Below are 23,400 nucleotides of genomic sequence, written 5' to 3'. Positions count from 1 at the left end.
AGATCACCTGCTTAGTAAGCACAAGGCCTTGATTCAATGCCTAATACATCCAAATGAACAAAACCACCACCAACAACAACAACAAAGTTTATCAGGAAAATAGAGGGAGAATAAATAAGAGGAAATAGATATACAGAACAAAAAAACCAATACCTTTAACCTAGATGTCCTGAAATTTTTGGTAATACATTGATTCTCAGAGCTCTGATGTTAAAATATGTTAGTTAATTAGGAAAGAATTTTCAAAAATTTTGAAAAAGTACTTAAGGAGCACTCTGCACTAAATTACTAAAAAGTATTTTTAATCGTAGGAGGTTCTAGAGTTGTTTCAGGTATGTGCAGCTCATGGTTGTTTACGCAATTGTACCTGATCCTCAGATCTAAAGGAGGGCCTAATTGCTCTAAACCATGAAAAAATAGTTATTTCCTTGTCACAATGACTGATACAGATTTAAGTCAGAGAAAGGTATTTCCTCCAATTACAACAGAGTGTACTGCAGGACTTTGCATGGTGGTTCTTAGCCTTCCATTCGCTGTTTGATTGAATAAAACCCACCGTAAGTATGTGGGACCAGCCTGAGAACAGCATTTAGAGACAGGTAAACTGAAAAATTACAGAAAGTATACAGCTAGATCCTGGACTCAATCATGCCTAGATTAAACCATGACATTTCCAGTGGATTCTTCAGCTACAGGAAGCAGTAAATTCCTTTAATTGTTTAAGCCAGTTGAGTAGCTTTTCTATTATTTGCTACAGAAATAATCTCAACCAATACTACCTTTGTTGAACTTGAATAACTTAGGTTTAATTAAAGTGAACAGGCCTCATCAAGAGATGTTACAGTCAAGGTTTGTGAATATCAAGCATAGATGGTCCCTGACACAGTGACTTGACTTGGGAGTTTCTTTTTAACTTTAAAAATCGTATGAAGACACAATTCATTTAACTGTTTTGCCTTCTCACATGTGCTACAGTAAATTACATTAGTCAGTAAATTACATGAAATACATACTATTTCAATATAAAACAGACTTGTGTTGGATAATTTTTAGGCTAAGTTTTTAGGCCAACTTCTTAGGCTGAGCCTATAGTGTCTGGTAGGCTATATGGATTAATATATTTCCAACTTAACAGATTTTTTCCTCAATTTATGATGATTTATCCCTACCTAACCTCATAGTAATCCAAAGAACATCTCTCTCGTTCTTATTTGTGTGTGTGTGTGTGTGTGTGTGTGTGTGTGTGTGTGTAATATGAAGAAGAGAGTTATGAAATTTCAAGGAAAATAAACCTTTATGATTGAAGTGACTTGGTGAGCCAATGCCAGAGCAGTTTGAAATAGTGACAGTGCTTTTAATGAACAAAATAGAAATGAAGAAAAAGTGATACTAGTTTAAGGCGTACCATTGCCATTTACCTAGTTACTTTCATGCACATAATCTTATGATATCCTTAGAGATTTCCATTGTCATTCCTTCAGTGCCACCCCCACTTTATATTTGGAGAAAGAGGATCAGTCAGGAAAGTTCATTTGTTCAGGATCATACAGATATTTAATAGAAGAGGCAGGAGTTGAGGCAAGAGGATGCTCTGCATGTAACCTTGCTGGGTTTCTCACAAATAGCTAGAAACTAGAGGGGTCCTTAGTGCCAGGCAGGGTTGAAATATCTTAACGGATACAAGACATCCATTTCAGAATGCATTAAACTGTTGCTTTGCGTGCTGGAAGTATCTTAGGTGCAGCGAACGCATTAGGGCTTATTATTATTAAACTCATAAACAGCCCAGTACCTTGCATTGGGAAAAGCATCCACAACTGAAGGATCAGACTGGGCAATGTTTGCAGCTACCTAACCTAATCCAACCTAGGGTTTCTGACTCCCATGCACCGCCTCCTTTCCCTGAAAACAAGACTCCACGAGCCCTCTGCCAGTGAGCTACATGTGGGGAACACAGTTCCTCAATTGTCATTCTAGGAACTGCCTCTTGCAGTGGAAACTTCACTTGGTTAAACGCTCCCCGGCATCTGCTCAGCTCCCAAACTGTGGCAGGAATGCCACGGCGCGATGTCTCCTCTGGTGTCATTGTAGGGTCTCCAGGTGTCACTGTCACACAGTGTGGGCCTTTCAGAGTCCGTCCTCCCACCTGTAGAAGATGTCCAGCCAAAGTGCATCTGAACCACTCTCAGGATCCCCACGCCTGGGGCCCCTCCTGAGAGAAACCTGTAGGTGAATGAGCCTGTGGAACTGATTTATGGAGTGCTGGACACAGTAAGTCTGCTAGACTCTTTCCATCATTTTCATGATCAAACCCACTTCCTTGTGTCCTTGTCCTAGAACTCACATCCTATCCTTTCTCCCTCTACTCAAGGCTTGCTTTTATCAAGGAATGAAAGTCTTTTTTTCCGTCAGTTCATCCTTTGTAAAGGCCTGGCTAGGTCTTGGATACCTTCATAAGTGTTTCTGTAACTTCTACTCCATTCAGTCAGTAGTTAATCTGTGGTTATCAGAGAAACTTGGCTAGGATTTAATGGCCATCACGGAGGTTAGCGGGACCTTGGATCGTTCTTCCTAGCTGCAGAAGGTGAATTGGGAATTCATAGACAAGGTCATGGTGAGAGAATGTCGTAAGGTAGGAAGGAAACAGAAGAGGGTAGGTGAAGAAATAAGGCAATGATGCTATTTCCTGGGCGCCCTGTGGGGACTGCATTGCCCCACACTGCATTGCCACGGGTGAGCAGAGGCGGGCTGATGCTTCCTCTGCTAGTCAGTAGCCTGTGGTCCACCTGGGAGCCAAGAGGTCTGGAAGGTTATCTCAAGCTTCATTGGATCAGGCATCTGCTGTTAGGCAAGGGTATTTCCTCTGGGAGACTTGAGGGATAGGCCATTAACAGGCAGCACTCAGGGCTCTGGGCGGTGAGTGGTGCAGCAACAGCCTCTGCGGTTTGGCTGTGCCAGATAGCTCGTCTCTGAGCTAATGCAGCTCACCCAGAAGGACTTCACAGAGCCACAGTCACAACGCAACACAGGTGGCGTGCTGAAGCCAGGCACATGAGCACGTAGGAGGAGGACCCCTCAGCCCAGTTGTCTGGGAGAGGGAGAGGAGGCTGGATGTCAGCACTTATCCAGGGAAGTTTCCCCAGAGGAGCGGGGCAGGCGTGGAGTCCTGGGTTGCAGCAGATGCAGGCAGCAAAAAGGGTTTTCAGGTAGAGCGTACAGGCTGAGTCCCCATTAGTAAAAGGAAAAGACTGATTTTCTAGTCTCCATCTCCATTGCGTTCATCTTCCAGATCACATTTTGTCAGATAAACGAGACTTACTCCAAGGCTGCTGCTCTACCACTTGTACAATACTTCTACACTTTGCTTTTTGTTGTTTAGTTAGAGAAGAGTCTGCCTAGGCTGGCTTCAAACTAGGACCCTCAGATCTCAGCCTCCTGAGTAGCTAGGATTATAGGCGTGAGCCACCACTGACCGACCAGCTAATACTTGTTTTCATAAGTGCATCTCATCTGCCATTCAGATATCATTAGGAAAGAAAGATAAAATAGAGACAGGTAGTACTTGCTTCTCAAGTGTGGTACTTTTGAAAGAACTTCCCCTCCCAGTCATTTGCTTCTTCCTCAGGTAAGGAGCTTGTTGTAAATTTGGCTCAGGTCAGTGGATTTGAAAATGAAAAAGAAGCTAGATTATACCTATACCTATTTGCCCCTTGGAAGGAGGCTTCCATCAGAATATAGGTTGATGCCAACAAAATAATTTGGTGTACCTGTCAAGCAAACTTTTACGAACATATTTTCTTTGTATTATACAAAACAGGTTAAAAAGCTGGGTACTGATGGCTCACATGTGTAATCCTAGCTACTCAGGAGAGTGAGATCTGAGGATTGCAGTTTGAAACCAGCCAAGCAGGAAAGTCCCTGAGACTCTTATTTCCAGTTAATCACCAGAAAACCGGAAGTAGAGCTGTGGCTCAAAGTAGTTGATCCCTAGCCTTGAGCAGAAAAGCTCAGGGACAGTGCCTGGGGCATGAGTTCAAGCCCTAGGACTGACAAAATAAGAAAAAAAAACAGGTTAAAAAGATAACACTTGTGAAGAATCTTAGGTGAGAAAACTGATCTAGGAGTGAGTAAAGGTACTGCCCTTAAACCACAGAGGCAACCGTAGCAACAGCTGCCGATTCCACCACAGGACCTGCCTTGACCTCCACAGTGGGAGGCAGGGCCCAGCTGGATTTTCAGGTAGGGTGAAAGCTCAGCTCTGCACTCCCCACATTTCCATCTTTATCTGCAGCCATGGGTAATGACGTGCTGACTAGCTGGTCACAGGAGAGGTGAGAGGGCCGGATGAAGGAAGGGGCTGCTCTCCAACTGCCCTGTGGCCACCTCAGGCGCGATGCGCAATAGTGCAGAGAGGGCTGTTGTTGCTTCCAAGACTGGGGTAATGCGTGCAGCTGGGGCTGTGTTACGTATGATACCTATCTATCTTTGTATGTCATATATATATATATATATATATATATACATATACATATACATATATATATACATATACATATACATATATATATGTGATGTGTGTGAGTGTGTGTGCATGTTACTCATTCTGTATTTTCTATCGTGAAAAGCCTACCAACTAAGTACTGAAAGAATTTTAGTTGTTCTGTAGCGAGACTCGGGCTCAGGACTGAGGCCTCAGGACCTCAGCCACTGCTTTCATTGACAGAGGACCTGGGAGAAGCAAATGAGTTTGAAGACCACAGAAATCACCCTTGCCATGGTGCTAATGTGAGAAGGGCACAGGAGTTTTTCCTTCTTTCCGGTTCACTATAACTACCTGGGGTTTTCCCTTCAGTGGTGTGCTCACTTCCCCCGATGACCTGCCGGCGACACTGCCTTCCTCCCAGCTAGCCTAGGCGTATTTTACTTTATATTGGGAATAAAGGTCATGCTGTAAATTTTTGTGAGCAGCCACTATCCCCTGACAGGAGAGTGGACAGTGCTGGGAAGAGGACCAGGAATTCGACCTCAAATTGGAATAGAAATTCCCTTTAGCTGTATTTTTTCATGTTCCATAAGTTTGATAAGACAAGCCTTGATTTGGGGTAATTGTTAAGCATGCAAATATCCAGACTTCTTCTCGTCCTTTGTGTTGGCTGACTTATTGGCTGGCTCTCTATCTAGCCATTTGTTTTTCATCTATCTGTCTACCCTCCCCCCTCTCTGAGTAATTGTTATTCATAGGGACATAGGAGAATACTGTCCTGTTAGTGTAATGTGGAGAAGCTGGTAGAATCCGGACACCTCTAATGTCTCAGTCAACTCCATCAATGCCTAGAAGGCATTCTTTTTCTTCCCATTTTCTAAACCTCTGTTCTCTACCTTCATTAATTACAATCAGTTTCAGTTGTTGTTTCCCTTCAAGGTTTTAGCAAGGATTTATTTTAGTGTAACACAGGAACAAAAGAAGAAGAGTAAGAGAAACATTTCCTGCTCCCTATGCAGGAAATGGAAGTTAAAAACTTGTTTTGAAGGAGGGAGGTAACAGTGCCCGACAAGAAAGGTACTCATTACCTTACTGATGTAACTGTAACCTCTCTGTGAAGCATCTTTACAAGAAAATAAAATTTAAAAAATAAAAAAATTGTAATGAAAAAAAACCAAACTTGTTTTGTTCTTATTGTTCTTAACGGTTCACCTCAGCTTACAGTTTCTGCCCTGCTTCACGTCCCTCCTGTCCCACATACCTGGCCTACACTGGTGTGGAACAGTTCGCTAGTCCTCTCTCCAGTGAGCTCTTGGAACTTCCATCAGTTTATTTTCACCCTCCACTTCCTTCATGGAGTACCTTTGCTCATAGTTGGTCCTGTGCACTTGCATTTTCATCCAAGAGTTCACAGGTCACCTTCTTAGAAGTTTGCCTTTAATTCATCTGGGCACTGGAAACTCTTGCTTCATCTTTTCAGCATTTCAGAGTTCTCCTAGCTACACTGCATTTGATGTTGCAAAAATTTGTTAACTCCTTTGTCTCAGTAGGTGATGAACATAGAGACAATGTCTTCATTCCCTATTAGGGTTCCTAGCATATGGTGTAGTAGCAATCTGCAGAGTGAGCGCCACTTTTAATAACTTCATTCAAGATTACTATCAAAGAATACAGATTCATATATCTCCAGCCATTCATTCATTGATTGATCCATCTACTTAGACACAAATTTGGTGAACTTTTAAAATAACTTAAGCATAAAAATGGAGAGAAACCATCCTACATAATTGTAGACTGAATAAAAGATTAGGTAAAGGGTAGCAAATAGCAGGACTGTGAGGTGCGCAAGCTTGTGAGTGGTGACACCTGGGCTGATGTGAAAGGTTATCTACGGTTAGAGGAAAGCAGAGCCATGCAAAGGCCTGGAGGCGGTGAGGTAGTGAGGCCTTGCCTGGAAGATAAGAGAGTGCTCCAGCTGGGCGGTTGGGGCCTCCAGGCCAGAGCACAGGCTATGCTACAGAGTGCGTGGACAGAGCATGTGCTGGGGTATTTGGAGAGGCTCCAAATACTATAAAGTGCTTTGTCTGTCTTGATTTGAGGGGAAATAGGGTGACATGTGGACTTGGGCCAGGTGCTGTTATGTGTTTGTGGGGATTTAGACTGGCCAGGTGATAATTTGTTACTAAGGCTGTGCTGTATCTTCAGGACAGTATGCCATCTTTGTCCGTGTTCTCAGCATCTAGCAGTAGACGGGAAGTAGAATGGGAGACCAAAGGACAGATACTGCTTGTTTTATTTTGAATTTTTGAAAAGGCTTATGGAAATGTAAACACATTTAGACAGAAACAGAGTTACCCACATCCATTGGAGAGATGGTAAGGATTCACAACTAACGCTGATGGTGTAAGAAATGTAGTAGTGAGTTGACAGCTAGCCACTCTATTCGCCATCCTAAAGGGTTTGGGAAGCTAACTGCCAGGGTCAGTTTTAGAAGAACCATATCTTTATTGCTCCTGATGATATCTAAAAGTCTCACTATTGCTAAATAATAATTAGGGCCTCAAAGGGTTCTTTGGTCCCTATAAATCCTCACAAGACACTATGTTGGAAATGAACTTTCCAAGTTGGCGAGGGATGTGAAATCGGGGAAGGGAAGGTAGGAGAAAAATGAGGTAGGGGCTAACAATGTTGGACAAGAAATGTACTGTAAACCCTCTGTGCGTCACCTTTACAACAAAATTAAATTAAATTTTAAAAGAAAGTAAGAGAAAATTGTCTTTTGGCAATGAGAGGATATACTGGTGGGCTCCAGATGTCAGGAAATGTATATTCTAGGGTCAGGGCAGGGGTGTCTGTGCGTAGGGCGAGAGCTGCCAGGGGTCACGTCCTCAGGTCTGCCTTGGTGCTGGACTTTGGTTTCCCTGTGAACCAGAGCACAATTTTTCTCCCTAAGCTCTAGGACACTGAGATTTAAAGATATCCTGGGGAAGTGAGATGGATGTGAAAAGGTGACTTGCTTTGTCCCGTAGGCAGACCTTACAGCACTAACCTGTGGAGTTTCGATGGATTTCGCTAGTCACTTCGTAGAAACAAGTTCTTATCCTAAGGCCAGGATTTCATTTGAACACTATTGTAGCTAGAATCAAAACCAGAGCTTTCTGTGCTCAGAGGTAGAGTGTGTGATTTGCATGTGCAAATGAAGCCTTGGGTTCAGTCTCCGGCACCACCAAAAAATAAAAACAAATACTGAAGGTAAAGAACTGATTTCTGAATTTCCATCATAATTTCCAGAGCTTCTTATTTGTCCCACTGATTAATAAATCGCTAGTCGTTGCAGAGGAAATGAACAGGAAGGAGGGCCTTTGTTGAGGTTTTTGGGGTTTTGTGTTTTTTCCAGAACGCTTCCATGATTTAAAAACTGTGCATGGCACTGGCACATCCCACTGTGTACTTTGGGGTTATTATCATCACTCTACCCAGAGGATAGAGTGTTTCAATGGTGCATCCCTGGTGAGTCAGTGACCGCGGCAAGCTTTCTACTGCCCTTCATTTAAAAATGACTAGATAGGAGGGGAGAGTGATGAAGGATAATAATTTCAAGATGCATTGTATTCATAAATTGACAGCTCCCTGAAGTCCAGCTTGTTGTACAGCCCTTGAAGATAATAAATAAAACAGTAACTGAGACCATTCTAGCAGAAAATGAAATGGCTTTCCTTTCCCTGGCTGTCACGGGAGCCGCCGTCCATGTTCTGTTTCATGGTGGTGTGGACTGCGTCTGAGCCGAGGGCCGTGTGCTGGGGAGGCTGGCCTCGGCACCTGGAGTCACCCCTCAGCCCTTGTCTGCAGCTCTCATGAATGAAAAATCACCACTTAGGAAGAAGAATCTGATTTTTTTCAAGTTTCCATACCAATTAAGGACTAATGGGCCCACGTTTTACCACTTTCTTTGAGAGTTGCTCATCTTGGACCCTCTGATTCATCTAACAGAGTTTTAAGTCAGGGGTCAGCAAACTATAGGCCAATATGGCCAACAGCCTTTCCTGTTCAGTAGTTTTTACTGAAGCTCTGCTGGGCCACCTTTATCAGTGCTGTGGCTGCTTTTGTTTGTCTGTGGCTTCCCTGAGGGAATTTACCTACTGTTTGGTGATTTCCAAAAGGTGTTGCAGCTAGGTCGATGTCTCCTCTGGGGAACTGGCAGCATGGCCAGCGAATCCTGGGGAGACGTGTGTCCCGCTCACCCCAGCAGGCAGATTCGGTTGCACAATCGGGTGTTGCGTAGAGAAGGAGATACTTGGGATGTATATTGTGGACTATGCTTTGGATTCTTTTAACTCATTTGAACACCACTGGTTGACTTTTTAAAACAATATATACCAAGATAGGAAGTGATGGCAAAGTAAACTTGTGTTTTAAAGTCTTAATATATTTATTACCATTCTGGCCCCTTTAGTCCTTTCTGTCAGACATCCATAATTGACCCTTACATTCTTGTAGACAGAGCCTTAGAGGGCCTGTTTCCTCCTTCAACCTGAAGGTTCAAGGAAGGAAGAACTTTACTCTGCTTTGGAGTGGCTGCAGACTTCTCCTGAGGAGGCCCATCTACATGGAGGGTTATCCACATTGCCTCTGTGTAGACTGGGCTAAATAGTCCCACCTAAAAATTACCTTCACATTATTACCTAGACTGATGGGTGTTGAACCAATCAACTGGGTGACACACAAAATGAACTGTCACAGTCAGCATCGAAAATGTTTCAGTGGCAGAGAGATAGTTACTTAACAATTTTCATTATGTATCTTTGATTTCATTTATAGAAAACTCCAGACTTCATTAAAATGATTGGTTAGGACAAAGGTAAATTTATTTTAGTAGAAGGGAATTGATATAAAGAAAATTATTTTAAAAGTATTGCATGTAAATGGTATATAAAATGGTAGGTTAGTGCAGGTGATACTCAAATGATTGAGATTAGAGAAATACAGTAGAAAGTGAAAGGAAATTACTGTACCCCTGCACAGGAAATGTCACGATAGAAACAGAATTAGAAAGATTAATTGTGCTGTCTTGATGTGACATGAACAGGAAAGAAATTAGTGAATAAGAAATGTGAAGATGTTCTGCATGCACCAGTGAGTGACTCACGTTTATAATTTTAGCTACTCAAGAGGTGGAGATCTAGAATAGGAATCAAAGCTAAGCAGGGCAGAAAAGTCCATTGGACTCCATCTCCAAAGTAGCAGAAAGCTGGAGGCATGGCTCAAGTGGTAGAGTGCCAACCAAGCAAGCATTAGACCCTGAGTTCAAAGCCTAGTACTGGCAAAAAGAAAAAAAAGGAAAGGAAAGAAAATATTCTGTATTGCTATAGTAATATAATAATACATTTTATAAAGGTATTTTACCATAGATCATAATTTTCCTGATCTGATCTGATATTCCTTTAAAAGAATATTGCATATGCTAGTTGTAATAACAAATACAAGTTTAAAGTGGCATGTTATCTGAGTAGTCTTTGGCTTTATGATTATTTGAAAAGATTTCAAACTCTGGAGCTTATTTTTGTTTTTTTAATTAACAGCTAACATCTTGCTCGAGGAAAGGATGTTTAAAAAAGTTTTATTTTTAAGTGGATCTGAGGCAGGTAGAAGAAACAGGGTTTCTGGTTGCCATAGTCACGTATAAGACTGGCCCACATCAGTCTGACCCTGCCTTGCTGAGCAGGGATCCTCCTCATTGTCATGAGGGGTAAAAGTCCCACAGGCCAGAGAGATCTGCTTGCTCAGTACAAGGAAGTTCTTAATTGTCCTGAAGTGGACTTTTAGGTGAAACTTCTTTAAGGTCTCAAACTTATGCATTGCTTATCATTAACATCAGAGGAGCAGAATGCATTATGGGAATGGACTTGTGCAGTTGGAAAACTGTTACGTAAGTGCTGCCTGTCACACATCTGCCAGTCACCCCCTAACTCTCTCCTCAAACCCGGTCAGGCTTAAATTGTGCCACACACCATTCCTCGTGGCCTTAGCGCTTTCCCTTCTAGGTGAAGGTGGCTTTGGGGACACTGCAGGAATTCATGTACATCTGTGTCTCTGTCCTCAGCCATCTGCACATGCTTTCTTGGGGCACAGTTGTCTGTTAGAATAACTTGGGTCATCAAAGGATGTTGGCTTTGCATTCTGTTTAGCTTTTTGCAGAGGGCACGTAGGCATATGTTACATCTCAATTATATTTTCATTTTAAAAAACGCTTTACTGACTCATTTGTGTAGCTTACTTGTGCAAAAATTACATATTCCAAGGCAGCACTGAGGAAAATTGGATGCTAGCTGAGCCCTTGTCTTTAGTGTTGGATGTGATTTAGGGCCTTGGACAGAAAGTGTCATATTGTCTAATTTGTGTTAAAACTTTGCAGACACCCTGTTTCCGTGATTCCTTAGAGAAAACACATAGACACATAGACACATCCCCACACCCCAAGGATTAAGGTACAGAGAAATAAACATGTCTTGGCCTCAGATTCTAATTTGTGAAACAGAGACAGCCAGATTAGCCTACTTAGTCAGACTGCAAGTTTCTCCAAGATCACTCTCAGCAACAAGTGTGAGAGGCTTCTCACTTCCTGTCACCTCTTTTATTCCTTCATGGAGCATGACATTAAAAAAACACAGGTTTCTCTCCAGCAAAACTTTAATTTTGGAGTTCTAATTACAAAAGGAATCAAAATACTCTTTCACATTATGTTTTTTAATTTTGTTTTTAATTATGTTTTTGTCTCCATTTTGTGAGAACTGAAAGCATTGAATTGCCAAATTGCTACATGTTTCCTTACCATACAACTACTCAAGAAAGTCAACCTAAAACAATTTTCTAAAATGCATCTTTAACAAGAAAATTTGTGTTGAATTTTTTTCTTTTAACCTCATTCAGACCTCTTATAAGAACTCTGGATTTTCCATACCTTAGTGCCAAAGGCATATCAAAGAAATTCAGCTTGATTTTGTAATTACTTGTGTTAGTCTAGCTCAGAGATGTTTTGTTCTTAATGGCCTAGGAAAGTGATTTGAACACTTTGATTTTAGCAATAAAAGGGTAAAGGAGGTGAATGTGTATGTAATGGTCAGCCTATTAAAACAGCTGTATTCCAAGCATTTACTCCAGAAAGGATCAGCCCAATGGGGAGGAAGGCATGAGAAAATAGGGGAGCTGAAGTCAGGCTGGGAGAGACAGTTCCTTCTCCAAACCAGGCCCTAGGATGATAGTGGACATTGTTTTTATCCCCTCTCACGGTAAGAAAGTGGGAGAAGCTTCTTCATAGTCTCACCCAAGTCTCCCCAGGGTTTCCAGGATGCTAATTCATCCCAAGTGTATTAATCAGGATTCTCCAGACACACAGAACCAATGACACAGACACACACACACAGACCCACCGCCCCTTCCCCGGCATGCACACACTATGAAAAGATGCTCTGAGAAAAAGGACTTCTTCCAATTGTAGAGGTAAAGAAGTCCCATAACCTGCCATCTACAAGTCGGACATCCAGAAAGATGGTGGCATCATTGAAAACATATTTCAAAGGTGCAGACTCATGCAGTCCCTGAGACTCTGAGTCTGAGACTAAGAGAAGACTAAAGCCATCTTTGTTCCTGAAGGCAGCTAGAAAAAAGGTGCAAATTCTCCTTTCCTGACCCTTCTGCTCAGTCCTCAAGGGTGGTGCTCACCTCCTTGGGAAGGGCCAGATGCTCCACTGAGCATTTGATTCAAATGCTCTTCTCCTTTGGAAACACTTGCATAGACCACTTATATCTGGGAACCCATGATCCAGTCAGATGTACAAGTAAGATGAGCCATCACACCAAGGCTTCTTCCTAGAGCGTGCATGGCTTCTCAAACTGTCCATAGAGAACAGCTAAGTTGCTTTCCTCTCACCCACTCTCAGTGGATGCTTGTATAGACGTATCAGCCCAGTTGAGCCATTAGAAAATTGACACAAAGCAGAACCATCCACAATAGAAGTTTTCATTTTTTATTATTATGTTTAAATACCCTGTCCATCTGTAATAGAACTTTCCAGTCCTCTCAGCTTCTACACTTGTCGTGTAGAGGGTAACAGGACAATGTGGACAGGCATCAGTCTCCAGTTGCTCTTCAGGGTACCTGACTAACTTTGTCGAGTTCTTCAGCTACCAGTAATTAGTTCAGTAGTGTTCTTAGGACCTAAAGCTGGTACCATATAACTGAACGTTGAGACGTTAGCTGGCAACCCTCAGACAATGACTCTTACTTTTCCTAGCTGGAAGCTGTATTGGACCTGCCCTGAGGATGAGTAATGACTGAGAAATGAAACATAGAGAATAAGGTGTTAGACTCTCATCACAGTGGCAGCATCTATGTGATCACCCACGCACGGCTCCTGGCTTAAGGGGTTCACTTCACAGCCCTAGACTCCACCAGGTCTGGGGAGTTGAACGTCCTGGTGGCCAGAGCATGTGGCGGCAGATGCTCGTGGACAGGAAGTAGAAAGGGATGCAGAGAAGGAGAGCGTCGGGACAAGATGCCTTCTCCAGCGAGCTAGTCCCGAACGCGTAAAGTTCCTAAAAACTCTCTGTATCGCACTGCCAGCTGAGGATCGAGCTTTTAATGCGCAAGTCTTTTAGGCAGGGAGGGAGGTTTCATAGCTGACCCATTCCAGATGGTGAGGTAGGTGGTAGGTCTACTCCTGGACAGTGGAGAAATAGAAGACCATGAATTAAAGGTTTTGCTTTCAGCCACAAGTCATGTGATCTTCTATCATCTGGAAGAAAAAAACCCATATGATAAATCTGTATGCTGATTCACCCTAAGATCCTAAGAACTTTCTTTGGCTTCCTTGCCAGCTGAAACCAGCTTGTATTTAGACATGTTTTTGATTTGGTCAGGTTCATTCTATTTTGCTAAGGATAGAACCTAGCTGAGCACTGGCAGATCACATCTGTAATCCTAGCTACTTGGAAGGCTGAGACCTGAGGATCACAGTTTGAAGCCAGCTTGGACAGAAAAGTTAGTGACACTCTTAATTATCCAGCAAAAAGCAAGAGGTAAAGGTATGGCTCAAGTAGTAGAATGCCATTCTTGAGTCAGAAATCCTAGTGACAGCAAGAACCCTGAGTTTAAGCCCCAGTACTGGAGAGAAAGGGGGGGAAGGGAGGAGAGAGAATGTAGAACCTTGAGAACATAAGGTGTTATTACTCGAATACATTTAGACCCCCAATCTCTTATTTCATAAGTTTTAAGTATTTCATAAGATCTTATTTCATAAGATTTAAGTATGATTGTACAACAAAACCATCAGAGAAAAATATAATAGTCACATCATTATTGCAAAAATAACAAATAAGAGCAAATATCTACACAAAAATATGTATAGTGCTCATAGTATTCTTTGTAATAGTCATCAAGTGGACACAACTCAAATATTCATCAACTGATCAACAGAAAAACAAAATGTGGCATATCCATACATAAAAACATGACATTACCACATATTACCTATGTACACACGCATTGCTTATATACACACACACACATCACACATATACCTACCTTATATTTATTTTATTTTTGAATCCTTCACTATCATTGTTGAAAATAGGTACATTGATTATGTGGGAGACTTCCAATATGATCTAGAAAAGTCACTCTATGCACTGAGAAAATGAGCCCGATTATACACAGAGGTTTAGGTGGTTATTGAAGATTGGCCAAGGTTTGTGGAAATAATAAGACTTCAATTATCTTGTATTATACACCATGACCGATGTTAACGTAGGAAGGGCAGATCCTCAGGATTCTGTTACACAGTACTTGCAGAATTCCTGGCTGGTGATACTAAAAAGGAAAAAAAAGGAGGAGGAAGCACAGAAGAGAAATGCTATGCTTTAGCCTTTTGTTCTTTTAGGTTTTGAAGGTTCTATCAGGTTCTGAAAAGAAATCTGATAGAAATCTTTGTAAGATGCTGATTTGTAACAACAGCAACAACTCACTCTGCATGTGTGTTTTAATGCTTGACAGAAAAAAAGTATCTGTAAGGATATCTAAGCCAGTGCCACCATCTTAAAACAGAACAGCGAAGGGCTGGGATATAACTTGGCATGAGAGAACTTGCTTAGAACGTGCAACAGCCCACATTCAGTCCTCCCTTGTTTTCAGAGACTGCTCATCCACAGAGAACACAGTGCGGACTCTGCTCTTCTCAGAGAGCAGGGTGGTATCTCCCCTGACACCTGGGAGACTTCTCTCTACAGCCTCTGGTGAGCCCAGGGCAGGGGCTGGGCTTCAGGGATCTGTGAAATTCAGGCTGAGGTGGAGGACTCGTGCCCTGGGGCAGGGCCCTTGCTCCTGCATAACTGACAGGGCGGGGAAGGGTCCAGTCCTGGGGCCTGAACTCTGGGCCTGCGCACTGTCCCTCAGCTCTTCAGCTCAAGGCTAGCACTCTACCACTTGAGCCACAGCGCCACTTCCAGATCTGTTTTTTCTGCTTATGTGGTGCTGAGGAATCGAACCTAGGGCCTCATGCATGCAAGGTGAGCACTCTTATCACTGAGCCACCTTCCCAGCCCGAGGAGTCTATCTTTTTAAAACATCATTGAATTTGATTGCAGGGCGATGCACAGAGGGGTTACTAAAGGTAATGAGCACTGCTTGTTGTACATTGTTACTCCCTCTCTCATTCTCCCCCACCCTCCACTCCCCTCCCCTCTCAAGTTGTGAATTTCATTTCCAAGTCTGTCTGTCTTGAAGCCTGTCTTACTCCATTCTGGGAGATTGAGTAAAAGTTCCAGACCACAGCAACAAATGAAAGGCTTCAGAGCTCAAGAAAGACATGGGAGCACTGGGTATGGTAACACACACTTGAAGTCCTAGAACTCTGAAGGCCTCACATGCAGAAGGACCCGAGTTTGAGGCTAGACTGAACTATGTATTAGGCATTGGTTTCAGAAAACAAAACAAACAAAAGAGCGAGGTGCTAGTGGCTCACAAGGATAAGTCTAGGGATTGAGGTTCAAAGCCAGCCAGGGCAGATAAATATTGGAGAATCTTATCTCCAGTTAACCAGTAAAAAGCCAGACTCAAGTAGTGCCACACTAGCAGTGAGATGAAAAAGCTGAGCGAGAGACAGAGAGAAGGGGGTGGGGGGAGGAGAGGCCTAGAGTTCAGGCACCAGTACTTCCACAGAAAAGAAATGAGATGGGGGTGGAGAAGTCAGCGGGAGACTGCTCATGAAACAGCTCACAAGACAATAAAATGCTTGGAAAAGAAGGCTTGGGAAAAGGGTGGGTGTGATTATTTGGAATTATTTTAAACTAACTTGTGGGACTGAGTGCGAGTGGCAAACACCTGTAAACTCACCTACTCAGGGGCTGAAATCTGAGGATCTTGGTTCAAAGTCAGCCCAGGCAGGAAAGTCCAAGAGACCGCTATTTCCAATTGACCACCAAGTAAAGTGAGAAGTGGGTCTGTGGCTTAAGTGGTAGAGCACTGGCCTTAGCATAAAAGCTCAGGGAAGGCCATGATTTCAAGCCCCAGGGCTGACACAACAACAACAACAACAAACAGAAACAAAACAACTCCCCCCAAACCTAACAAGTAGAGTCTAAATAATTGGACATTTTCAGGGTGGTAACATAGCAGATGTTCTCAAGTTTTTGTTATGATAGGAGATACTCAGGAAAGGACCACGCACGGGCAGCGTCTGCTCAGGCCTCCCCTCTGCCCCACGGCTTTGGTGCTTGTACCCACCTGCGCTGCTACACCGTGTTACCAGACAGGGAGCATCCCCCTTCCCGCTCCGTTACGGTTCTTGGCAAAGCTGTTATGAACTTGCAGTTGAGGGCCAGGACTGTCTGTAGGTTAGATAATTCAAGGAAACTAGCCAAAATATCAAATGAAAAATTGAAATCAAAGTAGGCAATAATTGATTTTTGAGCCTGAAAATGTTGGAGTTGTCAAGTATGTGTATGTATACGTGTGTGTGTGTGTGTGTGTGTGTGTGTGTATGTATGTGTATACATAGAGCATGTTTGTTTCAATAAGTCCATAAAAATACGTGCTATAAACAACAGCCTCAGGATCAAGTGAAATTTTAATGTTTAACATTGCTTTATGGTTAAGGGTCTCAGACAGAAGCCTGGCCACAGCTGGATGAGCAGGAAAGTTCTCTGGGGTACATACACAGCACCAGGGAAGGGAAGAGTGGACATGGACAGCAGCTGGGCAGGGCTCAGGGCGGGGCTGGCCGGTGGGTGGGCTGTGGCAAGCTCTCTCCAGACCTCCCCTCCCCCACCCCAGAACCCCTCTATGACTCCCCAGCTCTGTGATGCAGGCCTGAGGTACAGAGCCAGGCCCCTGCCCCCCTCAGAACCCAGTTGCTTCAGGCAGCCTTGCGATTCAGACTATGGAGAAGATCCTCTCTTTTCTGAATAGCAGTACTGAACCATGGATGAATTTAGCTTAGCTTTTTTGGATTTTGATCCTTCGTACACCTTTCCGGGTGCTGTGGGGGTCCTGATTTTGTATTTGGGTTACCGGCTGTTCCTACATGTTTATGCAACCCTTTGGATCCATGCATACATTCAAAAGGTAAGGAAGCGTGGGTGATCCCTCAAGAGATTTTGTTATGTTTGACGTGGGAAGTTTGAAGAGATGAAGTACTGCTGTTGTAGGGCATGAGGCCCAGCATGGGAGGGCTCAGGTGTCCATCTGAACCAGACAGGGACAGCGACTTGCTTCCTAACTGTGGGTTAACTTACACGGTGTGAGCACCATGAAAAGGTGTGGTTTCTGACAGGTGATCCTGAGTCCTGTCCCCAAGTCAGGCGTCCTGCACAAGCTTTCCTTCCTGCCCAGATGCACACAAGAGCAGTGCTGCCCTCTGAGGTCCTCGGAGCAGAGCCTCAAGTGTGAGCTCTGTCCTCCTCAGGGGAGGGAGCAGCACAGCTGTAGCTGGTGGCTGCAGGTGTGATGCCCTTCTCTAGCAGAGGCCCTCTGAGTGAAGACCCGTGTGTGCGGTGACGGGCAAATAACTGAAGATAGTGGACCATGTTTCACAATAAAATAACAGCAAATTTCTGTTCAATGTAATGAATCAATTCCCAGATAATGTCTCAACTTGTTAGAGAAAGAAACAAATGAAACTGAGCCTCATTCTTTTTTGTTCTCAGAATCAAGGCAGAATTTCACGGAAGAGGAGAGGAGCATTTAGAGGTAATGTCTTATTGTGGGTGATGGGAATTCATCAATGGGGATCCTTTTCCTTTCATGAGGTGTCAAAGCCCATGGTCTCTGAGGAAGTCAGTTGCTACACATCGTCTCTCTGAGAAAATGAGTCCTCAGAGGAAAGGCTCACAGGTAGACAGTCAGCCCCAAGATCCTTCTCAGAGTCTGTTCTGCCAGCTCTGGGCATGAGGCAGTGATAGACCTGGGCATGGGTTTCTGCCCAGTAGGGGGCCAGGTGAGAGTCAAGCCACAACTTCAGTTGTGTAAGGAAGGCGCTGTTCTCCCTCACACCCATGTCCTAGGTAACCACCCTAAGTGTTTCCTAAAGAGACTCCTCCACCATCCTTCTGTTTCCACTTTCATTACACTGTTCTGGTTTTCCAGGCCAGAGAACTTGCCAGAGAGACATTGAAGAGGAGAGGAAACTTCTTTCTATTTTTAAAAGGTAATTAGCCATTCTTCTTTCCTGGTCCCCATTTCACATTATAAGCACCCATGGAGAGATGGGTGGCTAGTTTTCAGCAACGGGTGTATGAAAGGAGACAGTAAGTACTATGAGGTCGTAGATAGATGTGTAAGAGCACAAAGGGGTGTATGGCTGCAGGTGTCCCCCTCCCCCCCTCACTGGCAGGCCCTCCATTCCCCATGTCAGTCCTGGCAATAGCCTTGCACTTTTTGTCTCCTGCAGCCCACCGAACCAATCTGATGACATCCCCCCCTTTCGGAAATTGCTGTGTCCAGACCCCCTCTGTCCCATATGTAACAGAACCACGGCTAAGGTCAGTCGTCTGCTGTCTAGGGCATCCCTGGAAAATGATCCTCTCCCTGTGTCCCGTGTGGCTTCCACGGCTTTGATAAAAAAGTCATCATTCGCATGTTTGACAAGCCCTCCAGAACATTCAACGCCAGCCACTTCACCCGAACCTTGCCTCTCATCCTCCTCCAATGTCTCTCTCTACAAAGCCACCTCCTTAAAGAACTTACCTCCACCTCCCCCACCGGGAGACTCTCTGTCATCATCGTCTACTTCTCCCATGGATTCCCAGTTCCGGGAGGACCCATTCCTACCTGGAATTTCCCCCTGCCCATGTAATACTCAGGAAACAGGACAAGACACCTCCTTGTGTCTGGTGGACAGCCTTGATGGGTTGCCCACTTATTACCCAGCAATCACTTACGACTCAAACAGAGCCATTGACGGCTCAAGCCTCTCTGTGTCCAAACTCCCCGTGCTGCAGCCCCACGCTGCAAACCTGCCTCCGCCCAGCTTGGCACAACAGGATAGGGACCAAGCGCTTACTGACCTCGATAGTCTTGTGAGTTCTATGGAGGGAGACACCACCACCTATATTATAAATTCTGAAACTCCCTCGTTTATCTGCTCTGATGTCCTGACACTGCTGGAGAGACAAATCCAAAAGAGAGGCGATTTCTTGATGTCAGAGGACAAGGAAGATAAAACACAATCTTTCCGCAATCAGTCGCAGCCCGAGCGCCAGCCGAGTGTTTCAGGGGAATTGCTGCCGTCTGTTGCTGATCACCAAGACTCAGCACAGTCCCCCCCATTTGCAGGCACCACAGGCAGACAGGAGAATTTTCACATGCACCACCAGCAGCCCCCACGTCCAAAGGTCTTTGAGGACCATTCACAGAAAGGGTCGACCCAGCTTTTCTGGGGCCTCCCATCCCTCCACTGCGAGTCCCTGGGCTCTACTGTCCCTGCCTCAGGTGACTGTCCCTCCACCTGCTTCAACCAAACTCTTCATGCCTACAGTGCCCATAAGCCCACTGTCATTTCTGGCCAGACCACTCTGGCCTTGCCCCAGATTCAACTTCAAGCCCTGTCTGAAGCCCTTCTCCAGTCTCCCTCCCAGCAGCTCCCCTCTGACCAGTTCCAGGCCCAGCTCGAATCCCCTCTTCCAGTCGTGGCACCTTCTGGATCTCAGCTCTGCAACTGCGGAGTGTGTTTTCACACGCCTCAGCCTCAGAGCGGGACACAGCTTCTTACACCGTCTCAAATCGGTGCTCTAGAATATAACATACTACAGAAAGTTCAGAAAAACATATGGGGCTTACCCCCTGTCATCCAAAAATCCCAGGAAGACTTTTGTCCTCCAGCTCCCCACTTTTCATTTGTTAAACAGGCCTGTAAGGCCCATGATTCTTCCGTCTCCATACTTCCTGGAGACTTTCCTCTTGACGATGAGCTCCGGAAAAAACTAGAGCATCACCTTCGAAAGAGGCTCATCCAGCACCGCTGGGGCCTGCCCGACAGGATCGTTTCATCTCTGTCATCGATGATTCCTCTGACAGAGATTTCCCAGGACACTGAGGAAAAGAGTAGCCGTGGGCTCGCATGCATTCCTGTTTTTACTCATCCCAGCAGCAAAAATTTAAGCAAGGTTGAACCGAAACAGTTAGAAAGGCAGCTCTGTGAGAGGAGCTCAGAGATGCCTCCTCTAGAACAGGATGTGAGAGAACAAGGACACGGTTCACAGACCGGAAAAAACGCTCGACCACTGAGCCCTGCAAAGGTGGTTCCAGCACCTGACACTCACACAGACCAAGAAAGACCTGTAGATAGTCATTCAGGACATCACTCAACCACCTTAGAGGCAAGTCAACACCGGAAGGAGGCCCTGGAAGCACATCTGAGCAAGAAATTTGATGAAATCAGTAAGGGTCAGATCCCAGAAATTGTGCAGAGTTCAAGGCATTCTGTCAAAGTGAATGTTTGTGAGCATCTCCTCAGCCAAGTGAAAGATTTGGTGCCATTGGAGAGAAAAGACAGCATCTTTAGTTCTTTCCCTTATGGCAAAAGGCAAAAGATTTTGGAGGATCATATTAAGATTTTTCATTGGAGAATGGTGAATGGCCTTCCACAGAAGGTTCAAGAATCCATAGAAATCTTCAATGTAAAAGAGCCCCAAACAAACTCTTACTTACAAATTCCGTCCTCAGACGTTCTCATTTCTGGGGCGGATTCTAAAATTGAGGCTCCTGGGCCTCTAATAGGACCCTCTAACACTTTTCATGAGGACACAATGAGAACAGCAAATGTCCCTGTTGTGGATAATTGCCTCTCTGCCACTCTACCTGAGGGCAAAAGAGGACAGGAGATTGTAAAGAATTCACCCTTCTATACCAGTCTTCAGTTTGCAGTTGAAGATGGCAAACTCAAAGCTTTGTCCCATACAAATAACAGCGGAGATAAAGCTGTGCACAGACAAGCTGGGACTGAACCTGAGATACTAGATAAGAGCGAGGGTTCCAGCAATAATACCAAAAAGTTTCAGAGAAAAATGAAGAATTTAGAGCATTTTCTTATGACTGACAAGTCCAAGGAGCTAATCAAAGCAGGAAAACATCCTAATTTCCAATCACAACCTAATAACCTGATGACCCCAGTGACTAAAGTGAATTCTCAAAAAGTAGAAACTACCCTGACTACTAAAATGTCCCTAACGAGAATCTCAGTTCCTGATTCTGTATCAGTGGAACTTAAAAACAATCTAATTGATGAGCTGAAGTTGAAATTGGAGGACAGGAAGCAGAGGCAGGATCAGGAAGCTCCCGCTGACCCACCCCCAACTTCAGATAAGGAGACAATCCAGACATTGCTGACTCATCACCAGGGTGTTCCCAGTGGGGACACAGCAGCCTCCCAGGTATTTCATGTTCAGTCATGCAGCAGAGGGAGCAGCATGCAGCAGCAGCAGCCAGAGCCATGGGTCCCTAGCCACATTATCCCCAAATGCCAGGCCAAGAATTCTCCCTCAAGTGCAGAGAGAGTAAACTGTAGAGCATCCAAACCAGGTGAGCTTGGGGGTGGGGATGCCAGCTTGGAGAAATCCCAACTGAGAAGGAAGAGCCGCCTCCCTCCAGACAGGGCAAAGAAGACACTTGGGAGCAAGTCTTCCCCAGCCCTGTCACAGAAGAGACAGCCTCCTTCTGAAAGTAGTTTCAGAAACCAGATTAAACAATTTTTCCAATGGCTTAGCCCTGGTACAAAACTCAAAGGCCAAGAAGTTTCTCTAGGGAAGGGTAGCTCTTTGTTGTCTCTGCAGGCAAGAGGTCTAGGTAAAGCTACCTTTTCTAGAAACACAAAAGCCCAGGAAGTCACAAAAGCTGTTGACCAAGTCCTGTTGGAGAAACAGGGGTGCAGTAGGCATTCAGTGGATGTCACCTGCTCCAGAGGGCCCCCTTCTTCCTGTGTGAAGGCTGGGAAGACCCAACAAGAGGTAGAACTAAAGATCCCAACGGAGAAGCCCGAGAGACGCTCCTCAAATGACAAGGCTACCTACTCTACAGTAACCAATAACCCTTCCAGTCAAAAAGCTACCACTGCAGCTCAGAGCAATCCCACAAGAAACAGATGCATCAAAGACAGGAGCAGACAGCCCCAGAAAAACATGCCATCGCAAGACAAGGCCTTCCGCCAAAAGCACCCCCAATCCGTGCCCCACAAGGAGCCAGGACCCAAACCAACACCGACTACCCATAAACGTCAACTGGGTCAACTACCTCCAGCTGCCCCTGTCTTTGCAGAAGGTACCGTGTTGGGAGATTTGTCCCTCTTATTCAAACAGAAAAGGCTTTTCCAGAATTTTCAGAGAGGGCGCTTCCTTCCTCCTAAATAACTGACTCCCTCCTTGTTGGGAATATCGATTTCCCTCAGTAAATGTTGTTCTGATAAAGTGCTTTTGTGTGTACTATGTTGGGGATGTGGCTTTGGGGTGGCACAGGGCTTGTAGTTTAGGGAGAGCAGTGGGTTCGGTTCTGATTGTCACTTCGTACTTCAAAGGGAAGACCCATTCCCTGAAGCACAGATTTCACACACCTTCAAAATGCTTCACTCCCTGATGAGCCCTTAGGTTAGCCTGAATGACACTGGATGGCAGCTAACTCTCTTCTTCACTCGGGATGACAGCTTTTCCATATCTGGAGACAAGTCATTGTTGACTGGCTGTGGGGGTGGCCAGGCAGTGGGGTGGAGCAGGGAAAGGTTGAACCTGGTGTTTGGGGTTTGCTCCCTGGGTAGAGTCAAGGAACGGAGTTAACACATCAAGAGGCTTAGCGTGTTTCAGAAGCACACTTGATCTTGTGGTTCCTCAGGCTATATGGACTTAGTATTTGATGGTGCTGGGCACTGAACTCGGTCTCACACTTGCTAAGCAGATACTGTCACTTGAGCTATGCCGTTAGCCCCCTTTGCGTTGGTCGGTTTTGAGGGGTTTGTCTTGGTAACCAGCCTTAGGGCTGGTCTCTGAGCCCTTGAGCTGCTTCGGCTCAAGGCTATTGCCCTATGACTTGAGCCACAGCTCCACTTCCAGAATTCAGCAGTTTTTGTTTGTGTCCTTAACTTGGAGACGGAGAGTCTCTTGCAGTCCTTAAATGTGGTGGTGCTTGGGCTTGATCCAAGAGCCTACACACTGTTCCTGAGCTGTCCTTTTGTTTTTATTTTTTAAATTCAGGGCCAAGGCACTGCCTTTGAGCCACTATCTGAGTTGAGCCACAGCTTCACTTTCAGATTTTTGGTGTAAATTGAGAGAAAAGTCTCTCAGACTTTTCTTTCCCTGGGCTAAGTTTGAACCTTTATTACAGGCATGAGCTATTTGCATACTGAAATGTCAGTTTTTCTTTTCTTTTTTTTTTTTTTTTTTTT

The 23,400-nt window shown here is 44.6% G+C and overlaps 1 protein-coding gene across 1 annotated transcript in view; it reads left to right on the top strand.

The window, feature by feature from the left end:
- LOC105987186 (spermatogenesis-associated protein 31D1-like) overlaps window positions 1–23,400 on the top strand; it is a 159,333-nt gene that overhangs the window by 20,857 nt on the left and 115,076 nt on the right. The window contains exons 2-5 of the mRNA XM_013018386.1: window positions 18,064–18,172; window positions 18,258–18,280; window positions 18,424–18,514; window positions 18,782–22,286. Coding sequence (XP_012873840.1) covers window positions 18,064–18,172; window positions 18,258–18,280; window positions 18,424–18,514; window positions 18,782–22,286 — 3,728 coding nt within the window. The remainder of the gene's footprint in view (window positions 1–18,063; window positions 18,173–18,257; window positions 18,281–18,423; window positions 18,515–18,781; window positions 22,287–23,400) is intronic.

This window comes from Dipodomys ordii, unplaced genomic scaffold (assembly GCF_000151885.1).
Source record: "Dipodomys ordii isolate 6190 unplaced genomic scaffold, Dord_2.0 Scaffold40, whole genome shotgun sequence".
NCBI lineage: Eukaryota > Metazoa > Chordata > Mammalia > Rodentia > Heteromyidae > Dipodomys > Dipodomys ordii.
The sequence above is the reverse complement of the archived record's forward strand: the minus strand, read 5'-3'. Positions and strand labels throughout refer to the sequence as shown.